Source organism: Felis catus, chromosome C1, assembly GCF_018350175.1.
Source record: "Felis catus isolate Fca126 chromosome C1, F.catus_Fca126_mat1.0, whole genome shotgun sequence".
Lineage (NCBI taxonomy): Eukaryota > Metazoa > Chordata > Mammalia > Carnivora > Felidae > Felis > Felis catus.
The window spans coordinates 11,933,627-11,961,001 of record NC_058375.1 but is presented as its reverse complement, the minus strand read 5'-3'; the positions used below and the strand labels follow the sequence as shown (position 1 = coordinate 11,961,001).

General features: G+C 49.7%; 1 protein-coding gene across 2 annotated transcripts; it reads right to left on the bottom strand.

Annotated features, from left to right (window-relative positions):
* Positions 1 to 498: 498 nt before the first annotated feature.
* SZRD1 (SUZ RNA binding domain containing 1) lies at positions 499 to 27,129 on the bottom strand. 2 transcript variants are annotated; one of them, XM_023258188.2, is made up of 4 exons: positions 27,023 to 27,129; positions 7,654 to 7,703; positions 5,633 to 5,887; positions 499 to 3,693 (listed from the first exon to the last, which is right to left on the bottom strand). In XM_023258188.2, the coding sequence occupies exons 1-4, from the start codon at positions 27,071 to 27,073 to the stop codon at positions 3,591 to 3,593; spliced, it is 459 nt and encodes a 152-aa protein (XP_023113956.1). In that variant the 5' UTR covers positions 27,074 to 27,129; the 3' UTR covers positions 499 to 3,590. The 2 variants fall into 2 exon arrangements, with proteins under 2 accessions (XP_023113956.1, XP_023113957.1); XM_023258189.2 differs by having other exon boundaries at positions 5,633 to 5,884; positions 27,023 to 27,128.
* Between the last annotated feature and the right edge of the window lie 246 nt (positions 27,130 to 27,375).

The window sequence follows — 27,375 nt, the reverse complement described above, 5'->3', positions numbered from 1 at the left end:
AACGAGACACACCTCACGACCCTGCCCAGGGTTAGGGCGCCTGCTAGAGGGGCCCAGGGTGCAAAGTCTTGACCTCCTACGCACTCTCGAAGCACAGAGCTGGGACTCTCCGCAGAGGAGTGTCTCCCCTTTTGGACTAGGATCCCCACGAGGACAGGAAGCATCTCTCCCCTCTTGCTCGAGGGGAGCGGTAAATGTAAGGGAAGTACCTGGGAAAGATTCTGGACCCTGAAAGGGGCAGCCAGACCCTGCAGAAGGGCAGGAGGGGGTCTCAGCCATGCTCTCACCAACGGAGCCCCAGGACCCATGGGGGCCCTTCTCTTGAAACCTAAGGGTGTGTGGGTCTTTGCCCCCCAACCCACATGCCACCCCAGGCCTACTTCTCTAACCAAGAGTGAGCTCCTCCCTGGGACTGAGCAGGGGCAGCTCCCCCAGCAGTTAAACAGGCAGGCACAGCAAGAGGTTAGGAGGCCAGGGACTGAAATGAGGACAAGGCTCTGACAAGTTTAAAACATGTATTTAAAATACAATTTATAAAATGCTTAATCTGCCGACTCAGGAGCCCGCGGTGCGGGGTGGGGTGGGGTAGGCAGCTGCCCGCTAGACCAGCAGAGCAGGACTGCAGGGGTGCGGCCCTTCCTCCCATGCCCTTCTGTTCAGACACCCAAGGGGCCCATGTGCACCCCTGGGATCACACGGCCAGAAAACAGGACCCCAGAGGTTTCCAGAGTCTCTGCTTACCAGGGAGGCTGGGGCAGCCCTGCCGGCCCATCCCTGAGCAGAGCATCCCCACATGGGGCAGAGCAGGGTATGGCTGGGCTGGACAGGGCAGGGCGGGGCAGTGGGCTCTGGAAGGGGCTGATGGTAGCAGATAGGGTGTTGCCTCCTGCCTGCAGGTGGGGAGCACCCTGATTGAGTGGGCTGAGAAGGGTTGGTCACCAGGCCCGGACCCCCAGCTCCTTTGGTTATAGGCTGACATCAGAATAGTGGCTCATGGGAAGCGGTTAGCTGGAAGGTCTGAGGCCTGGCTCACGGGGTCAGGGAGGAGCTGGGGGAAGGGGACAGTACCATGAAGGCAGATAAAGGGGCAGCAGCCTCAGGTTTCTGCCCCCCCATCCCCCTGGGGTTTTCCAAGCCAAAGCCTGCAGCTTACTTTAAAAAAAAAAAAAAAAAAAAAAAAGCACTTAAGGAAAGTTACAGACAACTACCAAAAAAACAAAAACAAAAAAACAAAACAAAAAAAAACAAAAACAACCCACACACAAAATCCAAACCATTCTCCCATCTCCCCTCCCGCCTCCCCCCAACACAATACAGTTCATTTTCACTTTTTTCTTTCTTTTTAAAATCTTGCCTGCCACCTCTCCATCTGGGAAGCCAAGGGTACGACCGCTGGTGGCTGGTGGCAGGTACACAGCGGGCAGAGCCGCATCTTTGGCCAGAGGGAGGTGGGAACACCCGTCCCTACTCCATCGTCAATCCACAGATGCCCATCAGCCAGCCTTCCCATTGGCTCCCACTAGGGGAGGGGTGGGCAAGAACAGGTGGTCCCGACGGCTGCGCATCGGCACTCCTGGCCGTGCCACCTGGCCTACCTCTGTGCCCGTCTCCAACTGAAAGGACGGTCTCATCTTGGGCCAGAAACCACTATTACATGAGGGACGGACACTATACATCTAGAATGAGGAAACTCGGTCAGGGCAGGGGAACTACAGAGACAGCAGCCAACTTTCTCCCTTGCCCACTCCCGGAGGGAATCCCTCCTCAGAACGGCCCGTGGGCACAACCCAAGGCCCTGTGGGTTCTCCATGACTGAAGTTCTGTTCCAGCTCTGCTCGCGGACAATTTCCTGGCTTCTCACGGTTGGTTATAAGGCTGTGCTATGGACCAGCTGCTGCTTCGACTGGCAGCCGGCCCTTCCTAAGCGGGAGGTGCAGCGGGCTTGCTGGGCCCGGCCTACATTCCCACAGGGCAGGGCTGAGAGCCAGGTGAACCAAAGGCGGAGTGAGCCTGCAAAACCGTGCTTGCCACCTTGGCCACCACAAGCTGCCCTAATCACAAAACGTCATACCGCCCACTCCAAAACTCATCCACTGAGCGGGGAGGCCATCCGGCTGGCTGAGGGATAAGGCGCAGTGCAACGGAAGAGACCAGAAAGCCTGAGAGGACCCAGATTGTACACACACACAGCTGCTCTGGGCAGTGCCCTCTTAGCCTCTTCCACCTTAAAGGGCCAAAGCAAATCTCTAGGCTCCAGGGACAGAGGGGGGAAACTGACTTCATTCCAAGCCCCCGCTCCGGAAAAATGGGTGAAGGGTCGCCTGGGTTTATGGGAAACTAGTCTGTCATCACCAATCTTTGCAATGCACAGCTTGCCTTTTCCCAAATGTATTCAGAATGGTCTGCTCCCAAGGTAGTGATTTCACAAAGGAAATGTACCAGGAACGGTTACTGAGCTGGTGCCATCCGCAGAGACGGTGCTCACAGACCCTCCGGAGTGGGAAGATCTCTCCACCTTCCGAGCACACTAGGCAGGAGGCGCAAAGTCCTGGAGCCACTCTCTCCTGGCTCTCCTTGTGCTAACAGCCAAACACCGAGCAAGTCTCACACCCCTTACTTCTGAGCTCGGAGTGCAATCTCAGTCCCTGCTCCCTTCTAGAAGGAGCAAGCCTGGCTGGCAGGGAACCGCCCTGAGGGGTATGGGAAGGGGAAGTCTGTTCACTTTCCCTAACTCCCAGAATACTAGAGGTGGGGTTAGCACCCTCCCCCAGGCTCTCTGAGCCTGTAGAGCTAGCCCAGTCTCAGATAGGGCCAAGATGCCCCTGGGACTCAGCTGGGGGAGGGAGGTATAGGCATGGGGTGCTCATCTGTCCTGGGGGCTGCAGAGCCCTGCCCCTTTTCTGGGCGGCAGTAGGAATACAGAAGCTAAGCTCACCAAAAACCTATTGGTTAATGTTTCTAGTGAATTTCCCAGAAACATTTTTAAGTAGACTACCAAACTACCCTTTCTCAATTAAAAATTCATTAAACTGCTAAAACCCCTCCCATGCACTTTTTCTTGCAAATCAGAGATTTGTATAAACAAACAAAAAATAGGAAGGAGAAAAAAAAAAAAAAAAAAGAAAGGATATTTTCAAATGGAACTTGCTTTTAAGTGATGAAAGACATGCACTTGGGGGTGGGTGGCGGGAGTTCTCATCTGTGTTTTGAAATCCCAAAATTAATGAGCATGATAAACTGTTATTGCTGGCACTGGCTTTACCCCAAGTGGCCAAGTGGCACTGTCTGACTCTCTACTGAGTCCTTTGCGGGTCCCCCCAACCCTCCCCTAACCCCCACCCTTTCCCTTTCCATTGACTTGGGACAGCCCTTATAGACGTGCCAATCACAGTGGGAAGGGGGGGGAAGGAGGGAGGTCACAGTGCATGGGGTTCAAGGTCACAGTGGGCGGAGCAAAGGGGATCACAGTGCAAGTAAGTCAGGTCGTTCCCTCTGCTCAAGTCCAGCTGTCTGCCACGGCAGTGCGACCCGTGGCGGACGACCCAAGAGGCGGTGACGGCGGCAGCGGCAGCATCCTTTCCTGCACGCATTTATCTGCGTTGTTTGAAGCCTTGTGACCCATCTGGACCCAAAGGCTGTCTGATCACATTATTGGGCTGCCTGCTGTCCTCGGGTTGGGAGATCCTGGTTGGCCTGGAGGGAAGAAGATCAGAGGGAGGCCTGAAAAAGGACATCAAAGAGGTCCCCAAATCTTTTTTCTTTTTTTTTTTTTTTTAACTTTTTTAACGTTTATTTATTATTCAGACAGAGTGTGAACGGGGAGGGGCAGAGAGAGAGGGAGACACAGAATCCGAAGCAGACCCCAGGCTCTGAGCAGTCAGCACAGAGCCCGACGCGGGGCTCGGACCCACGAACTGCGAGATCATGACTTGAGCTGAAGTCGGATGCTTAACCGACTGAGCCACCCAGGCGCCCCAAAGACGTCCCCAAATCTTAAAACCAAATCTTAAAACTGCAGCTGGGGCAGAGGCCAAAGTGGCTATCAGCCAACTCTGGCTCCCTGACCTCGCCTCTCTGACACGTGGACTCAGGGAGCCTTGTTCCAAGCTGGGAAGCCCCCGTGGGTAGGTGGAGCAGGTGGTGCACATTCACCTTGAGTGCTAACGGCGCTTCTTCCCCGAATCTAGAGGGCAAGGGGAGCGCTCAAGGGCCCATCTTGTCCAGAGGCAGTGACCTCAGGCTGCTCAGCCCCCACAGAATCGTGTGGCACAGACTTGTCAGAGTATCGAGCAAAGGTGAAGCCCCCAAAGCAAGAGCTCAGCAGAGGGATCCAGCATCAGCCACTGCTGGCCTCTTGCTTCTCTCCAAATTAGGAGGTTAATGGTGGACTCCTATTGACACAGAAGACTAAAAGGGAACAGACTTTTTCTACTCTGCCAAGTGAAGGCTTAGAGAAGAAAAGTCTATCAAACTAATGGAGGGATGGGAAGAAGGTGCAAGCCCCAGAACAGCTAGCCCGAGGAGGCCTCCCAAAGTCGGAAAGAGGCTATTTAAAAAAAAAATTTTTTTACGTTTATTTTCTTTTTAAAAAATTTTTTTTTCAACATTTATTTATTTTTGGGACAGAGAGAGACAGAGCATGAACGGGGGAGGGGCAGAGAGAGAGGGAGACACAGAATCGGAAACAGGCTCCAGGCTCTGAGCCATCAGCCCAGAGCCCGACGCGGGGCTCGAACTCACGGACCGCGAGATCGTGACCTGGCTGAAGTCGGACGCTTAACCGACTGCGCCACCCAGGCGCCCCAACGTTTATTTATTTTCGAGACAGAGAGAGACAGAGCATGAACGGGGGAGGGTCAGAGAGAGGGAGACACAGAATCTGAAACAGGCTCCAGGCTCTGAGCTGTCAGCACAGAGCCCGACGTGGGGCTCGAACTCACGGACCGCGAGATCGTGACCTGAGCCGAAGTTGGACGCCCAACCGACTGAGCCACCCAGGCGCCCCAAGAAAGAGGCTATTTTAACAAATACTGCTTTAGCTTTAGCAAGAGGTGACACGTTTACATAATGCAACCTCTAGGACTGCAAAGAAAAAAGTGCCAGGGACGAAAAAGGATTCAGAAAATCCATAAAACATTACAAAGAGCTATTCTGAGACCCAGAAGATAACATCTAAGCACTTCACGGGGCGCCATCCACTGTGCGAGGTGAGGTTCTCAGAATGCCACGCTCATTTACTTGTACAACGAGTTGACGGGGCAGGTACTGTGTCATCCCATTCCCCCCATACGTTAGGCTATGAGGGGACAGAGAGGTCAGGCAGCCCTAAGTGGAAGGAAATGGCAGATTCTGACCCAAAGTCCATGCCTTTAACCTCCATGCCACACCGCCCCCCGGTGCCTGCAGAGGCAGCCCGCCAGCAAACCACAGCCTCAAAGCTTGCGGTCCTGAGCCAACGCAGCAGACACTGAACTTGCCCACCAAGCCAGGGCCGGCAGCTGGAGCCGCCCTGGTTCCAGCCCCAATTGTGCCTGCTTCTCATTCCTCCACGTGCAGCCAGGCCGCCCCCCCTTCTCCCCTGTAAGGTGGTCGGGCAGAGTGGTCGATGGTCAGCCCTGCCAGCTACACTCACCTGTCGAGGATGGGTTTTTCCTGTTCCTCCTCGGGGCTGGCACTGCCCAGGATCCGCTTCCGGGCCTCGGCGTACTCTGCCTCCCGCTGTGCTAGGGACTTGACAGGAAGGGCTGGCCTGCTGGTGGAGTTGGGGCTGCTGACCACACCGTTGCTGGTGGGCCTCTTGAGGATGCGGATCTGTGGAGGGGGCCCCGTGGGAAGGCTATCGTCCTGAATCACAATGGGCACTTTGGGAGGAGATTTGGATTTCCTGCTGACAAAGAGCAAACAGAGCTTCACAAGTCCTACCCCTGACTTCGGAGGCCCCATCCACGTCCCTCAACCACCCCCATCACCTTCCCCTCCCTCCTCCTAATTCTACCCGTTGTTCTCTGGCCTCAGACCAGACAGCAGAACTCTCACTCCTGGGCGTCTCAAAAGAGCAACCTTGCCACAAGCTCACGTCGTCCTCAGGCCTGCTCCTCAGACCTCACCCCAGGCAAATGGGGCGGGAGCACCATCTCATTCTGGGACTTCTACACCCGGGTTCACAGTCGCACCAACCACTGTTTGCCCCTGTGGCAAAACATTTCGTGCCCAGAATCCAATGATGTCAGTTAAAATCCCGACTTCCCTACACACAGAGCAGAGTGTAACAGGCTGGCGTAGCAGGAGCCCTTAGCTTAGGGGTCAGCAAAGTGTTCGCTCCAGCCACAGCCTTCCACATGTGCTCACACCAGTCAAACACTACAAAGGAGCCCACTCCACCGTCCCTGCCTGGCATCAGGATAGGATTTACCAAACTGCCTCAGCCTTCTGGTAAGTGACCTGTGCCTCCCAGAGACCAGCTACACCAGACAACTGGGTCATCTCTCCAGAAGAGGTTCTGAGCAGAGACACCTCCCTCACCCGGGCTCTCTGGTATCCTGGACACGGCGGGGCTGGGGCGAAGGACGATCCCAGAGACAGTGCTTGACATTGCTCAGAGGAGAAGCACTGTCCAAGGCTGTTGGGTGTGCACATCAGGCAACGAGTCCACAAGGAGAGGTGGAAAACAACACAGGAGAGGGAAAGAAACGAAAGCCACAAGAGAAAAAAGGGATCCGGGCAGGAGTGACCACCTCTCAGTAGCCACAAAGACCCTCCCCAGAGCAGCCAACTAGCTTCTCTTCAGAACCAAACAGCCTGCAGGGGGCCTGTTTTTAGAGCCACGGTTGTCAGGAGGGGAAGGGGCTGGTGAACTCAGCTGCCGCTAAGGGAGGTCCGGGGGGGGGGGGACAGGACTGTGGCAAGGGGACTGTAACCAGACTTCAGTGCAGCTGCTGAGACGAGCAGACAGACAAGGAGCCAGCAATCTGATCAAAGAGGCAGGAAGCCAGGAAACTAGCAGGCAGGCAGGGCACCCCGGCGTCCCCTGGGGAATGATAAGTCCAGAGAGGTCCCCTCCTCCTCCTCCCTGTCGCTAGTCCCTGTGGGAAGCCAACAGGTTACCTAAGCCCAAAGTCAGACTGCTGAGGTCAATTTCACCTGCTCTGAAACCCACCTTCTCCCCTGTCGGGGGGTGGGGGTAGGGGTGGGGGTGGGGTATCCTTAAAAAGTCTTCGAGAATTTCTGAGCATCTTTTCTTCCAGAATACCCCCACAGTGCCCTTAGCCACCACGTCACAGAGGGCCCAGAGAAATCATCTGCCCAATCTCGTTATGTTACAGAGAAAGAAACTGGTGTCCAGAGGGCAAAACAACTTGTCCCAAACCTCAGAGCAACTGGAACACAGCCAGGCCTAAAACCTAAGTTTTCTGACTCACCACCTCCCCACTTTCTACCAGACCACCTCACACAGGGTACCCACGAAGTCAGAAGGCAGATGCGACACTCCAGCCTTACTCTCAAAGCCTCAAACCACCATGTCCTTGAGGGACACGCTCAGAAGCCTGCCCGGGAGCCTGCCCTGCTAAACCTAATGGCCACCTGGACAATACCACTGACTGCCCAGCTCTCACACGGCAGAGCATGAGCCCTCAGACCAGACAGCAGCCTTACCTCTCCTTTTGTGTGATCTTCAGTTTTTTTTCCAACCGTCTGTCTATTTCCTAGAGGAAAAAAATGTATATAAAAAGTGGAAAAAAATCTCTCTTAGATAAAAACTTATGTCTTTATTTTCAGAGCTAAGGATGGTGTCCTCTGACCAGGGACATTACTGTTTCCTTTGAGGTAACGGATGCAGACCTCCCTTTACTAGACTCTGGGGCTCGGGAACTGACTCCCTGAGGGTTCGTCTCCCTCCATCCCCATGGCCACGGTGATGGTTCTAGACCTCATCATGCAGCTGGGTTCTTTGTATAGCTTCCAACTAGTCTCCTAGCCTCCAATCTGTCCTTCACAGAGCCACTCAAATCAACTTTGTAAACACAAATCTGGTTGTTTCCCCATTAAAACCCCCTAGACCGCTTGTCAGATCAAGTCCAAGTTCCTAAGCACGCCTCACCCACACCTTCCTTTATCTTCTGTTCCTGTTTTACATCACTGTGAAACTGAGCTGTTACCAACCCCCAGAACCCCGCACGCTGATCCACCTTCCCTTTGCCAACTTCCATTTCTCCTGCGACACCCAGCCTGATGTCTGCCTCTCCTTGGTAAAGTCTTCTCTGGTCCCGTACAGTTAATCACCTGCTTCTCAGACATAAGCTCTCCCTCTTCTACATTCCTTCATAATCACATGTATCACAAATGTATAGCCTTCCCCCCCCACCCTCCCGTATGGACTTGAACTCTGTGACTAGCACCTAGCCAAAGGCCCAGAACAAAACAGAAGTCTCCCGTCTGGGACACTGGACAGCAGTGAGCCCTCAGGGCCAGGAACTCTGATGCCTCCACGCCCTCATGCACAAGGGTCTGTACACTGGACAGGGGAGCTGTGCACAGAGCAAGCACCAAACCTTCAGGCCCCTTGGCTGTCCCACTGCTTTTTCTTACAAACATCCCACTCAGCTGTCCTCAGTGAGGACAGCACCATTCAGCTACTGAAGAAGGAAAAAACCGTATGAAACAATTAGGTTCTCTCTCTGAAAAAAAGACTTATTATCAGAGTGGTTCTCAACCAGGGGTGGTTCTGCCCACCACAAGACAATTTAGCAATGTCTGGAGACGCATCCCCCCCACCCCCAATACTAGAGGGGACGTGCTACTGGCACCCAGTCGGTAGAGTCCAGGATGCCGTGCTGCTAAAATGGTACAATGCACAGAACAGCTCCCACAGCAAAAAACTGCCTAGCCCCAAATGTCAGTAGTGCTGAGGTTGAGAATCTTGACTTATAGGGTACGCAGGATTTTCAAAGTTGTTGTTAACTTGCAAAATGTTAAGAATCACTGCCTTAACTGCCAGTCAAGTCTCTGAAATGCACTGAGATCCACCCCAGGGCCCAGTGCGTAGCCAGTTTTCAGGAATGTTCCCCATGTCCTGAAAAGGGCTATATTCTACAGTTGATGGGTACGGTTCAAGCTAGTTAACTATAATGTTCAGAACTTCTAAATTCTTGCTGATTTGCTACATGTATCGACTCCGGAAAAAAAAATCAAAGATTATCTTCTAGTAACTTGTCCCATTTGTTATTATGAAATGATCTTCTTTGCTTTAAAATCTATTATTTAAACTCATAAACACGGAGAACAAACTGAGGGTTACGGGAGGGGGGGGGTGGGCTAAATGGGTAAGGGCCACTAAGGAATCAATCTACTCCTGAAATCATAGTTGCACTATATGCTAACTAATTTGGATGTAAATTTTAAAAAATTAAAAATAAAATTAAAAATAAAAATAAAAGATCAATTTTTAAAAAATCCATTATTTAATATCAATAAAGCCATGCCAAGTTTTCTTTTGGTTAGTATTCCCTGGAACGTTTCCCTATTTTCCTTCTCATCTTTCCACGCTCTTACTTTTGTCTCCTTCTCATAAACACTGTGAAGCTGGACTAACCATACAAAGCCATATTTCAATCCAGTTTGACACGGACGTTCATTCTGATAGGTGCTGAGCTGTGTTTATATGTTTTTGTTTTTATGACATACCCCAAGTGTAAGGATCCCCTCAACTCCCTGGAGGGGCTAGGAAGCCACTAGATGGAAAACTCACTCAAGCTTAGAACCCAGGCTGGCACTCAACAACTCTAATGACTGAATGGAAAAGGGACACGGAGATTGGGAGAACGGCCTGTGAACTAACAGACACGCAGAGAGAATCCACGCCCACAGCATAGTCTGTGTCAGAATTAATTGTTCTAATTTTTTTTTTAATGAATACCAGTGTTATAACCTGAGTAAATACTATGTCTCACATTAGCCTGATGTCTATTACCCTTTAAGGACTTTTCAAGGCCTTCTTCACGTAACTCACAGTTTTAAAACTCCACAGTGTTAACATTTTGCTCCAATCTGAAAATGACACTTCCTACTCAAGTGTCTCCATCATAAATGCAAGGTTTAACATCTGTGGGATTTAGAGGCCTTCAGACAAGGTCCGAACCAAATGCCTCCACAGTCCAGGCAGCAGAGCCTTGGCTTACAGGGCCAGAGCAAGACCAAACTCAAGATTTTCATGGGAAAGCTCTACATTTTTAAACTTTATTACATGAACTCTCACTTTCATATTATGATGAGGGCCAAGTAAGGCATATAGGCAAAGGAGCCTAACACAGGAGTCTTTTTTTTTTTTTTTTTTTTTTTAACTGTGGTAAAATGAATACACATTACTTTAGTTGAATCTGAGAGGTCCCATCCAGGAGACTCTCAGGAAAACAAACTGCTTCCTTTTTTTCCCTACGGCCTCCGGGAAGACAGAATCTGCCCATGCCCAGCAAATGGGAGCCTGGGTAGAGAAAAGCCCTTCAAGAGGGCATTACGTATGGACCATGTATGAGTAAATGGGCCTCTGTCCCCAAATTAGAATGTAACCAGCATCCCTGGCATGTAATATAAGCTACTGGCTTTAGAAATAATGACCTACGTCTGGGGCGCCTGGTTGGGTCAGTCGGTTGGGCATCCGACTCCGGCTCAGGTCACGATCTCACTATTTGTGAGTTTGAGCCCCGCCTGGGGCTCTGTGCGGACAGCTTGGAGCCTGGAGCCTGCTTCGGAGTCTGTGTCTCCCTCTCTCTCTGCCCCTCCCCTGCTCGTGCTCTGTCTCTGTCTCAAAAATAAATAAAAACATTAAAAAAAATTTTAGAAATAATGACCTATGTCAATATAATACTTTAGGATTGTCAAGATGCTTCCCCCAAACACTCATTTCCGGTCACACATCCCTGGTTTGATGGACAAAAGAGCTTTTATCCTGTTCTGTCAGATGAAGGTGATGTGGCTCAGGGAGGTTAAGTTAACATACTCAACGTCACAAAGTAGTAAATCGTAGAGGCAGCCCAACACCTAAGGCCTTTTGGGGCCCTGCCTGATGCTGCTACAACCCCACAAGCGCTTGAATCCCTGGAGATGGTAAAGCCATTGGATGCTGGTCTTCTCTTCCTCATCTCCCCTGAATTCCACACTGCTCTCCGGCACTCCAATAACTAACACTCCCTTCAAGCTCCATCACATCAGGCAGGATGGCTTATCAGAGCTGAGGACGAATTCTTCCATCGGATTAGAGAATGGGATATAAATCCCAACAGCTTCGGTAGAAAGCTGATCCTGACTACGTCCAGATGGCCAGCTGGACACCAGTGTGCCCAGAGCTGGCCCCGCTAAGAGGGAGTGCCCTGCCCGCAAACGGAGAGGGCACTGCAACTCCCTCTGGAGTCTATCCAGGTATCATGAGTCAGTCCATTCTCTTTTTGGACAAGGCCTTGCAAGGGATCTGCTCTCAGTCTCGTGCTCTGAAGAGCTGCACCAAGCCAAAACTTTCCTACCGGGTGCGCTGCAAGGAGAATGCTTGTCTTCTCCAAAGATGCAACAGCCCAGTGGAATTCAAAGGCCCCAGGATGCTGTGTGAGGAAGCATCTGGATGTGGACCCAACAAGAAACCTTATCACCTAAGGGCACCTTCTCTTTTCATGAGGACGAACAGAACTCTGGCCCAAAGTCAAGGCTTCTGTGTTAGAGGCTCAACCTCCACAGGTAGTGAAAGAAACCCATACATAAGCTTATCACTCTATGACTTCTCGGAGCCATGAGGGGTCACCAGGACACAAGGCAAGTGTTAGAGCATAAGCATACCAGAGGTGAGGTGCTAAGAAAAGCTTGATTTCCCATGACTTTTCCTGGCTATTTTTTGCCAAGTAGCACTGAGTAGACTCCAGAAGACAACATGCTGTGTTCTGATGGTGGGGCGGGGGGTAGGGGGGGGTGGCAAGGGGTCTCCTCTTTGGGTCAAAATCCTAAGCAAAAGGTCTGCTGTTGCAGGGGCACCTGGATGGCTCAGTCGGTTAAGTGCCTGACTCTTGATCTCGGCTCATGACCATGAGGTCACGATCTCACGGTTTGTGGGATTGAGCCCTGCGTCGGACTCTGTGCCGGCAGCATGGAACTTGCTTGGGATTCTCTCTCCCTCTCTCAAAATAAATAAATGTAAAAAAACAAACAAAAAACAAAAATGGTTTGCTATTACTAAACACAGGTATCACTTGCCCTGTGGGGCTACATCTCTACAAAAATGAGGTAAACCCTTCTTGGTCCGAGAGAACGAGCAAAACCAGAAGGAAAGGAGTGGAGGCAGGAGGTCGTGAAGAACCACAGTGGGGAGCAAGGTAGTTGTGGACGGCACTGGTCCTTTGTGGGAGGCAAAGGAGAGGCCACGGCCACAGGTGAATGAATCAGACACAACACCTGCAAATTCGACTCACCTGAGGGAAAAAGCACAGCCTCAATGGCTGCTGATGCCCTTAACCTTGGAACGCTTACACTTGTGAGCCCCTCACCCCCAGAAAGCTGGGGAACAGAGGCATATGAAGGGAAGAGCAGAGAAGGGACACCTCAGCCTAATCTGTTACGCAGCCACCTCTTTCAAAAGGAACAAAGGAGACACGAGGATCGGGACGAATGTGCAAGGCGAGGCAGGTTACAATGACAGATTCACTGCTGTGGCACTGAGAGGGGAATGAGAAAGGAAAAAAAAGAAAGGTGAGAAGGGGAGCGAAGTGGAAGAAAGGCAAAGGAGAGAAATAAACAGGCTACTCTGGGCCTTGGGGCAAATTACAGCAAGTTCAAGTTCATCATCATCACAGCCATACTCTCAGACCTGAATATTCAAGAAACAGACTTTATCAGTTTACCTAGGGGTGATGGATGAAGCCCTGGGGGACTGATTCAAACTAGCCAAACTTGGGGTGCTTGGGTGGCTCAGTGGGTTGAGCGTCTGACTGTTGATTTTTGCTCAGGTCATGATCCCAGGGTCATGAGATCGAGCTCCACAACGGGCTCTGTGCTTAAGATTCTCTCTCTCTCTCCGGGCACCTGGGTGGCTCAGTCAGCGAAGTATCCGACTTTGGCTCAGGCCATGATCTCATGGTTTTTGGGTCTGAACCCCACATCAGGCTCACTGCTTTCAGTGCAGAGCCCGCTTTGGATCCTCTGCACCCCTCTCTGCCCCTCCCCCGCTTGAGCGCACACTCTCCCCAAAATAAATGAAAACAAACTAGCCAAACTCACAATAGACAGCAAACAAACCCAAATCCTCTGCTACACTGTGCCCCGCCCTTTCTGGTGCCTGACCTGCTGCTGTCCACTCCCCAGCCTCCCCCCAACTCAGTGCCAAAGACGCTGATTATCCTGCTCCTCTACTGCACCCCCTCCTCTGATAACCAGAATCCTTGCTCACCAGTGCGACGAACACAACTTCTAAGAATTCAAGAAACCTTGTATTAAATGGAGGTTCCTGGCCCTGAGTTAGGACATAACCTCTTTTTATCACCCAAAGTTACTATTTAAGTGACTTTTCTCAGATGATTTGCTTCTCTTTGTCAGTTTCCATTTCAGAAGATGACATTTTCTGATTGTCTCCTCAGGCTCTCTGTGAACCACTGTGTCCCACAGGCTTGTCTGGTCGTGTCCCGCTATCCCACGTTGGGGAGCACACGTCCACAGACACTGGGGGAAATCTAAGAAGAGACTGAGCCCTGGGTACAGGGTTTCTCTCAGAACTGGAGCCTGACAGATCCTGACGAACATAATGACACCGTTTCAGCAAAACGCAGAGAAGATGCTGGGAAGAAGGCAGGCCTCGTTCCAACATGTGTGGCCCTGAGCTCCCAGCACGGACGACAGTGCCAGGCTGGGCCTGGTCTCCGGAAGTCTTGGGCAGGACCTCAGCACCCACTCCCCTGGCTACAGGGCCTTCTGTGTCCCCAGCAAGGCACCTGTGTCTCCGGAACACGCATCTGGATGGGATTCTGCCTATTCCTGGGAGAGCCTCAATTTCACTTAGGAGGGAAACACAAGAATTCACAGTCACAGACAGCAAAATCTGGTTTAACACTATCAGATAAAACGGGGTGTACTTTTGGAGCACACCGCTGGCCATTTCAAGTCCAGGCGTGCGATCCACACACTTTTCCAAACCACCTTCACACCAACTCTGTTAACTCTCTGTTTCAGCCCCTGCCTTGTTTCTCTACGTCAGTGCTGTGGCAGTGGACAGTGCTTCATCTACTGACCCTGGCTAACCCAGGGAGAGAAGCCCCCAATGTCTTACCACTCCAGGTTTGATTCTACAGCGATGTTTCATTCAGGAACATAGTCAGGTTCAAAACACTAACTCAACTCCTGGGCAAACATGATTGATTAAGTCAAAAAAAAAAAGCTGTTTGCTGGTTGGCTCAGCCAGTGGGGCATGCGACTCTTATCTTGGGGTTGTGGGTTTGAGCCTCAAGTTGGGTGCAGAGATTACTTAAAAGTAAAATCTTGAGAAAAAAAAGTAAAATCTTGAAAAAGGCAGAGTTCAGAAGTTGAGAGACCAGACATCCGGGCCATGACTTCATCAGTTGCCCTTTTTTAATACAGACAGGTTAGTCTGTTTGAAGGAACACAGAACACTCCTCCCTTCTCTGCTACTCCCACAGCAAGGAAAACATTCCACATTAAATGGGTCACTGTGGGGGCACAGGATAGTTTTAAAATTCCCTCTGTAAGGAAGTCTACACTTTGTTAATGTATCTCAAAAGCCATTGTCCTTTTGCTTCACTGTGACAAAAAAAAGAAAAAGAAAAGAAAAAGAAAAAGAAAAAAGTTGGAGGCAAGCATTTTGTGGCAAATTGACTGTAAGGTAGGAGACGTGCCAGATGCCGGATGCCCAGAGATAAGGCAACCTCTGCTGAAGAGGAGAGCCCAGCCAGGAGGGAGAAGACTGGTAGGGAACCACAGTCGCTGTGCTAGCTGTACAGACAGCATTGTGGAGAGAGAAATGGGGAGGTGGTGAACCTGTTAGGAGTCAGAGAAAATGGCAGAGACCTAAAGAACAGACTTTCAAGAAAAAGAGAGAGGCACAGAAACACTGGGGAGAAAGAGGATGAAAACATGAATAGAGGGAAAGGAAAATGGGGAAAAAAAGGGACCCCAAATAAGAGATAACTTCAACTGAAATCCACTGGATATTACTTGAGCTGCATTCAGCAAAGGTCTTTATTAGCTGGTATCCATGCAACTTGAAAAGATGCTGCCGAAAGCCAGCTACACTTTCCAGGACCAGCAAGGTACAAATTTGAAGAAACCAGGGGCTCCAGAAAACCATGAAGGGCTTGGGGGGGTGGGGAGGATATGCTGCAGAGACAAAACAATTCTCACTTGCTTGGAAGGGAAGCCACTTCCCACTTTCCTTCCCAAGTTCTCAAGGCTTTCAGGAGCTCTCTGCACCTGCCCAGGAAGAGGAAATCCTTTGGGCACATTTTCCAGCCACGCCACCCGGTCCAGTGGCCACTGCCACACGTGGCTGGTGAGCATTTCACACGTGGTCAGTCTCAACTGAGATGTGCTGTAAATGCCGAATGCACAGCAGACTTCCCAGACTTATGACCAAAAAAAAAAAAAGTGTAAAACAGCTCATTAACATATTTTCAATATTGATTATGTGCTGACCGTGATACTATTTGGGGTATGCTGCATTCCATTTAAAATATTCAGGGGCGCCTGGGTGGCTCAGTTGGTTGAGCGTCCGACTTCAGGTCATGAACTTGCAGTTTCTGGGTTCCAGCACCAGGTTGGGCTCTGTGTCTCCCTCTCTCTCTGCCCCTCCCCTGCTCGTGCTCGCTCTGTCTCTCTCTCTCTCTCTCTCAGAAATAAAATAAACATTAAAAATTTTTTAATTTAAATATTCAAATTACTGAATTTGAGCCAGAGTGCCTGGCTGACTTAGTTGGTAGAGCATGCGACTCTTGATCTCAGGGTTGTGAGTTCAAGACCTATGCTGGGTGTATAGAGATTACTTAATAAAACTTAAAAAAATATTAAAGTCCATTCCACCTGTTTCCTTATACTTTTTAAATGTGGCTTTGGGGAAGTTTTAAATCACACGCGTGGCTAACATGGTACTTCGCTTAGACAACACTGCTTGAGATACAATCTTAGAATAAGATGTATCTGTTATACATTTAATATTTCAGCAACTAGCTGGGGCGCCTGGGTGGCTCAGTCCATTGAGCGTCTGACTTCGGCTCAGGTCAGGATCTCACAGTTTGTGAGTTCGAGTCCCGGGTCGGGCTCTGTGCTGACAGCTCAGAGCCTGGAGCCTGCTTCGGATTCTGTGTCTCCCTCTCTCTGCCCCTTCCCTGCTCATGCTCTGTCTCTCTGTCTCTCAAAAATGAATAAACGTTTAAAAAAAAAATTCAGCAACTAGCAACTGAGCACCTTAGGGACCCAAGAGGCAAGGGGCATGCCGTTTACTCATGTGCATATCCTACTGTGGCGGGTCCTGTCATTTTGGTGTGCCAGCAACCAGCACTCGCCCAGTGCCCAACGTTCAGCCCAGGCCCTGCTCTAAGTGACACTCACAACTTCATCAATCTTGCTCTCTACACCCCCCCATCCTGCTGAAACTTGCCGCCGGAGTCAGCAATGACCTCAACGGTCAATTCCACACCTTCACTTCACTCAGCCTCTCAGCAGCGTCCAACACTGCTCGCTGCTCCCTCCTCAGAGTACTGTCCATCCCAGCCTGCCGGTCCCCCGCCAGCTCCCTGGTAGCTCCTCTCATGCCCACAGTCAACGTCCCCTGTACAGGACAGGCTCCTCTTCCTCTCCAGGGCCCCGAGGTTGGAGAGTCTGCACCTCCCCTCCTCTGTGACTCCGCTGGCTGATTTGGCGATGTCATCTGGTTCCACGGCCTTCCACACATCAGTGGGTGTACGGCTGCCGACTCACCACCCCCACTCCGATTTCACAAGGGACCTAAACTCCCCAGGCCCCAAACCAAACTCTTGACTTCATTCCCTCACCCAAGGCTGCTCCTCCCACACTCCCTCTCCTCACCCCGCTTCAGCTCTGATGTCTTTCATCCCCCACGTCGGTTCTACTTGCAAAACAGATCCCGAATTTTCTCAACGCTTCTGCTACTGTGACCTCCCTGGTCCAAATTACCACAGCCCTCGAAAGGACAGCTGAAATGGCATCTTCAGTCTGTGTTCCCACTCTTGCCCTTACAGTTTATTTTACACGTAACAACCAGAATGAATAATCCTTTTGAAAACCAAGTCAGCCTCTGCTCAAAACCCTCACATGGCTTCCTATTTCAAGGTAATACCCACCACAGCCTACTAGCCTCTACGGGATCCGGCTCCCTGCTACCTCTGGGCCACGCTGTTCCTCAAATAAAACAAGCATGCTCCAGCCTCAGGACCTTTGCACTTGCCGTTCCCTCTACCTGGAATGCATTTCCACCAGCTTCTTCTGCACACTTGCTTTCTCACTCCCTTCAGGTCTCTCTGCCTATCTTTACTGAGGCCTTCTCTGACCTTCCTGCCCCTGCACTCCCCACACACAATGGCACCTCTGCCAGTCATTTTCTACGTTCTTTATCTCTCTTGTTTTTCTTCATTGGGTGTGTATATAAAACATTGTTTACTGTCCATTTTTCTCCACTAGAAAGCAGGTTTTAGGAGAAGAAAGTTCTTTCACTACAGTTGTCCATAGCTCCTAAAACAGTACCCAACACATGAATTATGAACCATCCTGTGAAACAGGGATTCTAGAGATACAGCCCCATTTTGGGGTGCCTGGGTGGCTCAGTAGTCAGTTAAGCATCTGGTTTCAGCTCAGGTCATGATCTTGCGGGTAGTGAGTTCGAGCCCTGCATCAGGCTCTGTGGTCTCAGCTTGGAGCCTGCTTTGGATCCTCTGTCCCCCTCTCTCTTCCCCTCCCTTGCTTGCATCCCCTCTTTCAAAAGTAAACATTAAAAGAGGGGCGCCTGGGTGGCTCAGTCGGTTAAGTGTCTGACTTCAGGTCATGATCTCACAGTGAGTTCGAGCCCCACGTCAGGCTCTGTGCTGACAGCTCAGAGACTGGAGCCTGCTTCGGATCCTGTGTCTCCCTCTCTCTCTGCCCCTCCCCCACTTGTTCTCGGTCTCAAAAATAAGTAAAATGTTAAAAAAAATTTGTTTAAAAACATTAAAAGAGAGAGAAAGATAGCCGCATTTCACAAATGATTTAGAAACCAATTCTGAGAGGTTATGTACTTTGACCATGGTTCCACAACAGTACGGAGGGGAGCCAGAATCTGAACTATGTCTATCTGGGTCTGAACACAGCAACACTACCTGTGTTCCCAGTAAGAGCTGAGGCTGTCACACGCATTTGTCAGCAGTAGTGGTGGTGGCAGCACACTCCAAGCACCTGCTGCAGGTGTGTGTAAGGAAGTCTCTGGCCCTCCCTTCACCACCTCACCCTCACCATAATCCATGGGACATACAACAGCCGTGCTGCATGCTCAGTGGTTAAATGACTTGCCTAAGGCCACTCGACTTGTAAGTGACAAAACTGAATCCTAAACGTCAAGAGGAGGAAGCAAAAACGTTCAGGAGTGGCTAGCGGGTGGCCACAGGAACTACGAAGGGAGGATAAAGGCAGACAGGGAATACCACCCTGCCTGCTCTGCACCCCAGGCCAGGCCAGTGCAAGCTGAGGGGTTCTAAGGAGGGGCTACAGCAGTGGCAGACCACAACAAAGTCCAGACCTTAAGTCTGCGAAGAAGTCCCCTAAAGGAAACAATTCTTCGGTGCAGAACGAGTCTGGTGATATAGACGTATCCCAGGATGGAGGGCCTCGGAAACTGAGAACTGCAATCTTGAGACACTGTTTCCTTCTGCTTCCAGTGCCTCTTCAAAGAGTCTCCATGGGGGAGGGAATCCATACAACCCTTTAGCTTAAAAGCGCAGAACGGGCAGGAGGGGGAGTAGGGCGGCGAGCCCTGTCCCTGGAATAAAACAATGGGCAGAATCTAACGGGGCTCCCCTTTCTCTACGCTTGTTTTTGCCTTTCCCTTACAATTCAAAGAAAACTGTGTATTAGTTCTCAGGGGGAGCAAGAAAGAGACCTCTCAGCCAGTCTTAGGAACCTGCCACTGTAACCAGGCAGAGACTCTACTGGAGTGGCTGGGGAATGCCCTCACGCTCACGACCACCGTACTCGCTACTCCAACATCCGCCTGTGTGCTCCATTTAACCCTCACTGCCAGGCAAGGGGGATTTTATTAGCCCCAGGTGACAAAAGAGGAAAAGGAAGTTGAGAGAAAGGTAGGCAGTGATCTGCCCAAAACCAGACCTGGCAGGCACCTCAAGAGTCAGCCTAGACTTCGGACTTCTGTTACTGCCATGGACGGAGGAAATGGGTCACTAACTGGCAGAAGTGACCTGCTCTTTCCTCCTTTTATAAAGACAGCAAGGCTCCTCTCCCAGGAGGAAATACAATGCATTTGGACACTGGGGGATGGAACAAAGTCATTCTTACCTCCTCCCTACACCACCAGGAAGTTTCATCCAAAGGCCCAAGGGCCCTGTCATCAAAGGCTGCTTAGAATCATGGCACTAAGCAGGGGCAGCAAACACAATGCCTCCAGGTCGAGCCAATAAAGTAAGCAGGAAGGATCACAACAGGTCGCACAATACATAAAGTGGGGACTACAGAGGACAGGAGAACAACCAAGGCCCAGGGAAAAGCATTCAAATTCAATATATAAACGAAGCGTGCACCCCGCGAAAGTACATAGGCTGAATACCCAAGAGCCGCCAGTCTGCAACTACAGATACAGGGATCCTTAAGACAGCAAGCAGAGTGGTTAAATCTTCTCAAGAGATCTGAGCAAAAGATATTTATATTATCTCTTTTCACTTGGACAGATGTTACTTCCCAATTATGATCAAGATTTCAACGAGCATGTCATTTGCAGTCACTGTTTTTAGTGTTACATCGACAGCAGGGGTGCCTGCCTGGCTCAGTCAGTGGAGCATGAGCCTCTTAATCTTGGGGTCAGGAGTTTGAGACCCACATTGGGTGTGGAAGCTACTCAGAATTTTAGGGGCACCTGGGTGGCTCAGTCGGCTGAGCGTCTGACTTCAGCTCAGGTCATGATGTCGTGGCTTGTGGGTTCAAGCCCCGCATTGGGCTCGATGCTGTCGACACACAGCCTGCTTTGGATCTCCTGTACCACCCCTTCTTTCTGCCCCTTGCCCGCTTGCACTCTCTCAAAAATAAATAAATCTTTAAAAATAAAATTAAAGTTTAAAAAGTTTTGTTTTGTTTTGTTTTAAATTTAAAACAACAACTGACGGCAACTGTGTCCTTTTGGCTCTTGGGAACCAAATTCAAGTTTCTCAGAGACAAGAAATTTATCAACTCATCATCAGACTACAGAGGCAGAAGGTCAATCCCAGGTGAAACAAATAACAATCTTCAAAGGAAGTAGCAACTAAACATCCTAAAGCAGTTAACTGGTTAATTATCTGCTGAAAAGCAAAGGTAAACAAACAGTCCAAAAAGGTCCCTAAGAGTGTGGGCTCAGGATGCCAGTAGCTGAGCTGAGACCGACCAAGTGACTTCCTCTCCCGGACACTAGGAATAAAAACACCTACGCGTCACCAGGTCACGGAGACTGACTGGGATAATGAATGTGAAAATGCGCTCCACAAAGCCTGTAGTGAGCCCTTAAGACGCTATCTAAGAAGTCCTTCCAAAAGGGGCCAGCGGGATTTGGGAGTCTGTGTGGGCTTACGGGCAGAGCCCACTCACCAATGAGATGTGCAACTGGGTGGCAAAAACAGCACTGAGAGCTGGAGGGTCACAAATGCTCGTATTGGGCCAAGAACATGCCAAATGCCAGAGCATAAGGGCTGGGAATTTGGCTCTCAAGGTCCAGGGAGAGTGAGGACAACCTTGACCTCTCCAGACTCGAGTTCGAACAGTCTAAGGATCACAACCCTGAAGAATGCAATTTCAACCGTACATGTTATTTCTTTTAGGAAGGAATGACTGTAATTTCCTGTGTTCATTTTATAAGGGAAAGAGTTTTGGGTGCAGGGAGGGGATGACTTACTGGGAGGGACATCTTGAAATGTTTTAACCTTAGGGATAAGATTTTTTATCTACATAAAGACTGAGGTCAGGATTTGTTGCTAATTTCTGCGGTGGTGGGTTTTCACCTCTGTCTTCCCATCAAACATCCTGCGTGGAGCTCAACATTACAGAGAAGGATGCTTGGTAGAGGCTACCAGTTAAAAACCCTTCAGCAAGAGAAATCTCTATGGTTACTACTACACACACACACACACACACACACACACACACACACACACACACACACATTTCATTCTGTATTTTGGCCGCAAACGTAAGTAGCTAAACTCAGTCTTCTCCTAGGAAACCAAGTCAGTAACTGTCCTGACAGAAAATAATTTCTATTCCTGTGGGGCAAGTGTGCAGGAAAGAACACCCCACTCCTTGGTGAAGGCTTCTACCTGATACAGCCAGAAATGGACATTACCTGTGGGGAAGCCACTGCAGTGTAAGGGTGGAAACTGGAAAGAAAGATGTAGCCCCAAGAATACATCTGAGTCATCAGATCTAGACAACAGTGCCTTTTCTCTTGCAGGGATTTACCAAAAGCTTTACAGACATACACTAAGTTCTCTCCTGTTGTAGAAGTTAAAGCAAGTAGGCCTGTGACTGCATCTCCAGCCCACAGCAACCATGGCAGCGGTCTCAAACACCTAGAGCATGCTGGGAACAGACCCCCCAAGCAGCCTCAATGAAAGGAGCAGAGGGGTTACTAGTGAAAAGCGCATGACGGTTTCTTTGAAACCATAACGAAACAGACCTGTTTCCAGAATCACAAGGACAGACTGCTCAGCATGATCATGTCTCAACCGGCCAAATGCTTTATAGAAGGCTGCTCTGAGCATATCACAATCCTTAAGACCCAATCTTCCCAGAAAGAACTGGAACAGCCTAGAAATGGCTCCTTCAGGGGCGCCTGGGTGGCTCAGTCGGTTGGGCGGCCGACTTCGGCTCAGGTCATGATCTTGCGGTCCGTGAGTTCGAGCCCCGCATCGGGCTCTGTGCTGACCGCTCAGAGCGGGTAGCCTGTTTCGGATTCTGTGTCTCCCTCTCTCTCTGACCCTCCCCCGTTCATGCTCTGTCTCTGTCTCAAAAATAAAAAAAAAAAAAAAAAAAAGAAATGGCTCCTTCACAGGCATGGGACACCTGGATTTGTACTTTCCAATACCACAAATTTTAAATGCCTTCTTTACTATAATGACAAAGAAATCAGCACCAGGTAGCCCTGAAATAACTGTTATCTGCCCACTACCCACAGCTACGGTAAATATTCCATAATGACAGCAGTTACAGGAAGCGCTAAGGACCCCAAAGTAAGGTGCAAGCCATGCTCCAGGAGGGAGAATGGCCTCTTCTCTAAAGAATAAGACGTAAATCAGGCAGCTCTTTCTGCCCACGGGTCCTGTCCCCATGCTTTAATAAAATCACCTTTTTGCGTGCACACACACACAAGAAGTAAATCAAAGTTCTTATCTCTTCAATTAAAATCTATGCCAGGGATGCCTGGATGGCTCAGTTGGTTAAACATCCGACTGTTGACTTGGGCTCAAGTCATGATCTTCTGGTTCGCGGGATCAAGCCCCATGTTAGGCTCTGTGCTGACTGCATGGGGCCTGATTGGGATTCTCTCTCCCCCTCTGTCTTTACCCCTCCCCCATGTGAGCGCTCACACGCACGCTCTGTCTCAAAATAAGTAAATAAACAAATATGCCACTACTCTGCTTTAAAAAAAAAATTAAGCCTTCAAAGCTCTCTTGTGCTGTAAGGACAAAGTCCAAGCTCCCCAGAACCAAATACAACGAGGCCCTTCCCCATCTGGCCCCTGCATACCTCTCTGGCCTCGTCTCTTTCCATTCGGCCCTGCCAAACCCTTACCCCACAGCCAGAAGGAAGTATTTGTAGCTCTCCCAATGCGGCACATTCTTCTCTTGCTGCCTATACACATCCACATTGGCCCTACACTCTACCCACCCCTCCCAGACTTTCTACAGCTTAATTCAAGTAGTCTGAAACATCACCTTCTTTCTACAAGACTGTCTCTGATCCCAGCTATCGTACCCCATCTATGCCTCTTCTAAAGAAAAGCGCTGCTTTACCCATCTGACTCCTCCACTGGCCTGTGCCCAGTGCCTGATACACAGTAGGTATCTGGAGTTTACTGACACTTTCTTATAGACTTATATGGCAACCAGCATTGCTGATGGGGTAATGTTTAGAGGTTCAGTGAGGGTAGAAAGTAAACATAAATTTGAATTCTTAGTCCAGAAGAGGGACTAGTCGTCCTTTAACTTAAGATACATTTTCTTCCAATTAGTTACATGACTTGCCTTTGGCAAAGGACAAAAGGCAACTTTAGATGCAAAGAAATCAGAGAGGCTGCCAAAGCATCATAGCTACCAGTCCAATTCCATTTATGTGCCATCTGTCTTCCCCTAGGATCAGGTTAGCCCATTACCAACAAGATGGACAAGGTTATGCCTTTTTTTGTTTGTTTGTTTTTTCCCTAAACATGTGAATATATAAAGCTTGAAACTGTCAGAAACTGAGCAAACTGTTGATCTGATTTTTTTTTTTTTTTTTTTTTTTGGCGCACAAAGATGTCTTCCAATTACAAAATGCTCTATTTGTCCCTTGAAATGTGCTTAAAACAAAGGACAGAATTTAGAGTTTGAATCAAAATTAACTCAATTTACATTTTCATTTCTCCCAAAGGCAGTATATTTTTAAAGAAGCATTTCCTTAGTGGGATGTAAGTTATATTCCTTGAATTGTCCTTTGATTGGCAATGTGACTCTTTGGGAGGAAACAGGAAAGGAATAGTTCTATATCAGGTCAGTGTCCACCACATTAACTAACAGCAAAAGGCAGCCAATTTACAGAAAATTTGGAGTATTTCTCAATTTGGAGTCTTCCCCAGAATGACACAATACGACTCAATATTGAGTATTTTGAAAATATGCAAGAAAAAAAACGATCTCAGATGTACTGACACGTAAGAAATTCCAGGGGCACCTAGGTGGTTCAGTCGGTTAAGCATCTGACTCTTGATTTTGGCTCAGGTCATGACCTCACGATGAGACTGAGTCCTGCAGTGGGCTCTGTGATGATAGCAGGAGCCTGCCTGGGATTCTCTCTCTCTCTGCGCCTGTCCTCCACCCCCAACACAGGCAGGTGCGGTCTCTCTCAAAATAAATAAACATTAAAAAACAAAACCTCCAGTATGACATCAAAATTTTTTCGTGGTGCCGAGGGCAGGGATCACCCAAAAGCCTCTATTTTGAAGGATCAGAACTACCTCCAGATTATATAAAGACTGCGTGTTCACTTAAAAAATTTGTGAACCCCCATTTACTAGTCTTCTCACCATCCAGATTGTTTTTTTGGAAGGGTGAGTGCGTAACACTCATTACCAAGTTTCAGTTGTTAGAAAGGATCACTTGAATGTTAGAAAGGATAACTTTTACATATGCAACTGGCTACATCTGAAAGACACGTACAATCAGTTGGTTTCCCAGTGACGTGGACACAGCACATCATTCCATCTCTGGCACCCTTCCTTCAAAGGTGCACATTTACAAAACCGTTTGTGAAATTCAAAGAGGGAATCAAATTCAAGAAAGCCTTCAAATACAAGCCGAAAGCAAACATATGAAAAAATAAAGGTAATGCCCAACTCCCAAGTCTTCCACAGGTCCCAGGAAGGGAGACAGCAAAATGCTACAGAATGCACTCTGCCTTGGAGTCAGACAGGCTTTGGTGTCAAAACCCAGCTCCCTACTTACTATCCAATCCGTGCGACCTTGCGCAAGACAGGTTATTCTCTAAACTTCAGTTTCCTTGGTTATAAAAGGGCAATAACTACAGATTATTTCAGTGGTTCAGTTACATAAAAGATACTGAAGGAACCTGCATTTTGCTCCTATGTCAACAAGGCAAGGTTTGGGTTCCATCTCTGTACCAGGCACTTCTAAAGGGTTTTACTAACATATAGTCAAAAGCGTAGTGGACAAACATCAGAAAGATCTAAGTTAAATCCTACATCCCTGGGATTCATTCAGCTTTAAAATGTGGGACTGGGCTAGCTGATCCTTATCTGTTCTGAAACACACAAGTAATCCACAGATTTCTGAATTGATTTTCTGAATTTCTGCATTGATTTTTGTTTTTATGTTATTATTGATTTTATGTTTTCATGTCTCTTGTAAACAGGTCAGAAAAAACAAAGCAATGTCAAGATGCTCAAGAAACTTATCATTTGAGCCACATTCAAATTACAGGCCAGGCTTTTTTTCTTTTTTCTTTTTTCTTTTTTTTTTTTTTTGCAGAAGGGTGTACATGAAGCATGTCTGAATGCTGCACTCATATTAGTGGTAGGTAATAAATGCCTGTACCCGGAAATTTTGCATTCTATAGCACAAAGTCACTGCTACACACACTGTCCAGCACATAGAGACACTCAAAAAATGTTTGCTGAATAAACACTCAGACACCTGTTGCTCTCTACAAAATCTTTCAATCGCTCTCCTTACTCAAGTAAAAATCCAAGAAAGATGGTCAGCACATAAGAACTGTATCAAATACCTTCTGAACGAACTAATCCTTCAAATTCTTAATTATGCTAAGCGGAAAAACAGAAACACCATGAAAGAAATGCTGAACCACGGGAAAAGACTACGAGCGAAGCCAAGTTTCAACATTCCCGCAGAGATCCCCTCTGCAGCCGGGTCAATTTCTCCGCCTCTTCCAGCTCTGATGAGCACCCTCAAAGGCGCTTGGGGGAAAATAAATAAATAAATAAAAACAAAACTCCTGTTCTACCCTAGTACACTCAGCTCTCCGCGCCCCACTCCCAACACATAAACCTTGAAGGTGGAGGTCACTTGAGCCAACACTGAACAGACACGAACGCCGGGAGGCCAAAAGGCTATCTCCGCATCTTCACAAGGGTCACCACTGAACCACAAACTCTGAAAAGACCCAAATGAATCACAAACCTAACAGGATTGGTTGGCTCCGGCTGTTTCAGCTTGGGATAAACTATTTCCCTACAGCTTCTAGAGTCAAACAAAAACTCCAAAAGCAAAGTCGAAGGGTCCATTTCCCCCCTCCTCTCCCAGGAATGCGGCTACTTTACAAATCGCACCCCTCCCCCCCCCCACCCCCCGGATCCGGGCAAGTACTCTCCAAGACCTTCGCCCCGGGCTCAGATCGCTGGGTGGGTCCCCGGGGAGAGGGGCTGCCCACCGGGCTTTCGGTTGTTCTGGCGGGGTCCCCGGGAGACCCGCCTGCAACGGGCTCTCAGAGTAAAACTGAAAAAGAAAAAAAACCCCAGACTCGCCCACCGTGGCGGAAGGCGCAAAGCAATGGGGGATTTTAGCACAGAGTGGAGGGGACCAGAGACGACTCAATTTCCCCTCCTGCCCTCCGCTGCTCTTCTCCGGAGCCGGGCACGCCGCCCAGGTCAGCGCAGCCTCCGCCCCCCCCCCCCACCGGGTGTCGCTCCTCATCAGAGCACATGAACTTTAAAATGGTGACTCGGGAGGGGGGGTGGGCGGCGACAGGAGAGGAAGGGCCAGAGAGTCCCGGGAAGAGCTAGCGGGCGCGGGGGCCACGCAAAGAGGCCCTGGATGGCGGGTGGGGCGCCCCGGGTGACGCACACGTCGGGGGGGATGTAGGGAAGCGCACCGGGCGAAAGTGGAGGGAGAAATGGAACGCGGCCCCTTTAAGAGGCCTTCACGGCGCTCAAGGACCGGGGGCCTCTCCTCCACGCCCGGCCCGGCGTGTGGGGCCCTTCCTTGGGGAGAACCATCCCCAGGCCCGCTCCCCGGAGGCTTCCCTCACGCCAGGTCCCGCCCGGCCCTGCCCCGCGGCGGCGGCTCCTCCTTACCCCGCTGTCTGCCGCCTCCTCCCAGCTCTCAGCGACCTCCTCATCTTCCATCTTACTCGCCGCTCTCCCTCCTCCCCCACCCCCTCCCCGCGCCTGCGCCCTGAAGCGCGCCTCCGTCGCGGGCGCCGGCACGCAAGGCTTTACTCAATGGACCCCGCCCCTTGCCAAGCCCGGAAGAAGCGCCTGGCCAGCGCCCATGAGCATCGAGAAAGCCATCTTGGAAAAGGGCAGAGGAACCAGAAGGTTGCCATTTTTCTTAAGGGCAACGTGTTAGCTCTTGTACTCAATGAGAGGGTCCACGTGAAGTCATCGTCCTGAGTAGGGAAAGTGTGTTCTTTGGAACCATCTTTTCT

What these genes read in the sequence shown, in the direction of transcription:
- SZRD1 (XM_023258188.2), bottom strand. Translation starts at nt 27,073, where the DNA reads ATGGAAGATGAGGAGGTCGCTGAGAGCTGGGAGGAGGCGGCAGACAGC. An exon ending in AAGATCACACAAAAGGAGAG is followed by an intron (nt 5,888 to 7,653) that starts GTAAGGCTGCTG and finishes GCTCTTTGTCAG; the next exon opens with CAGGAAATCCAAATCTCCTC. An exon ending in GAAAAACCCATCCTCGACAG is followed by an intron (nt 3,694 to 5,632) that starts GTGAGTGTAGCT and finishes TCTTCCCTCCAG; the next exon opens with GCCAACCAGGATCTCCCAAC.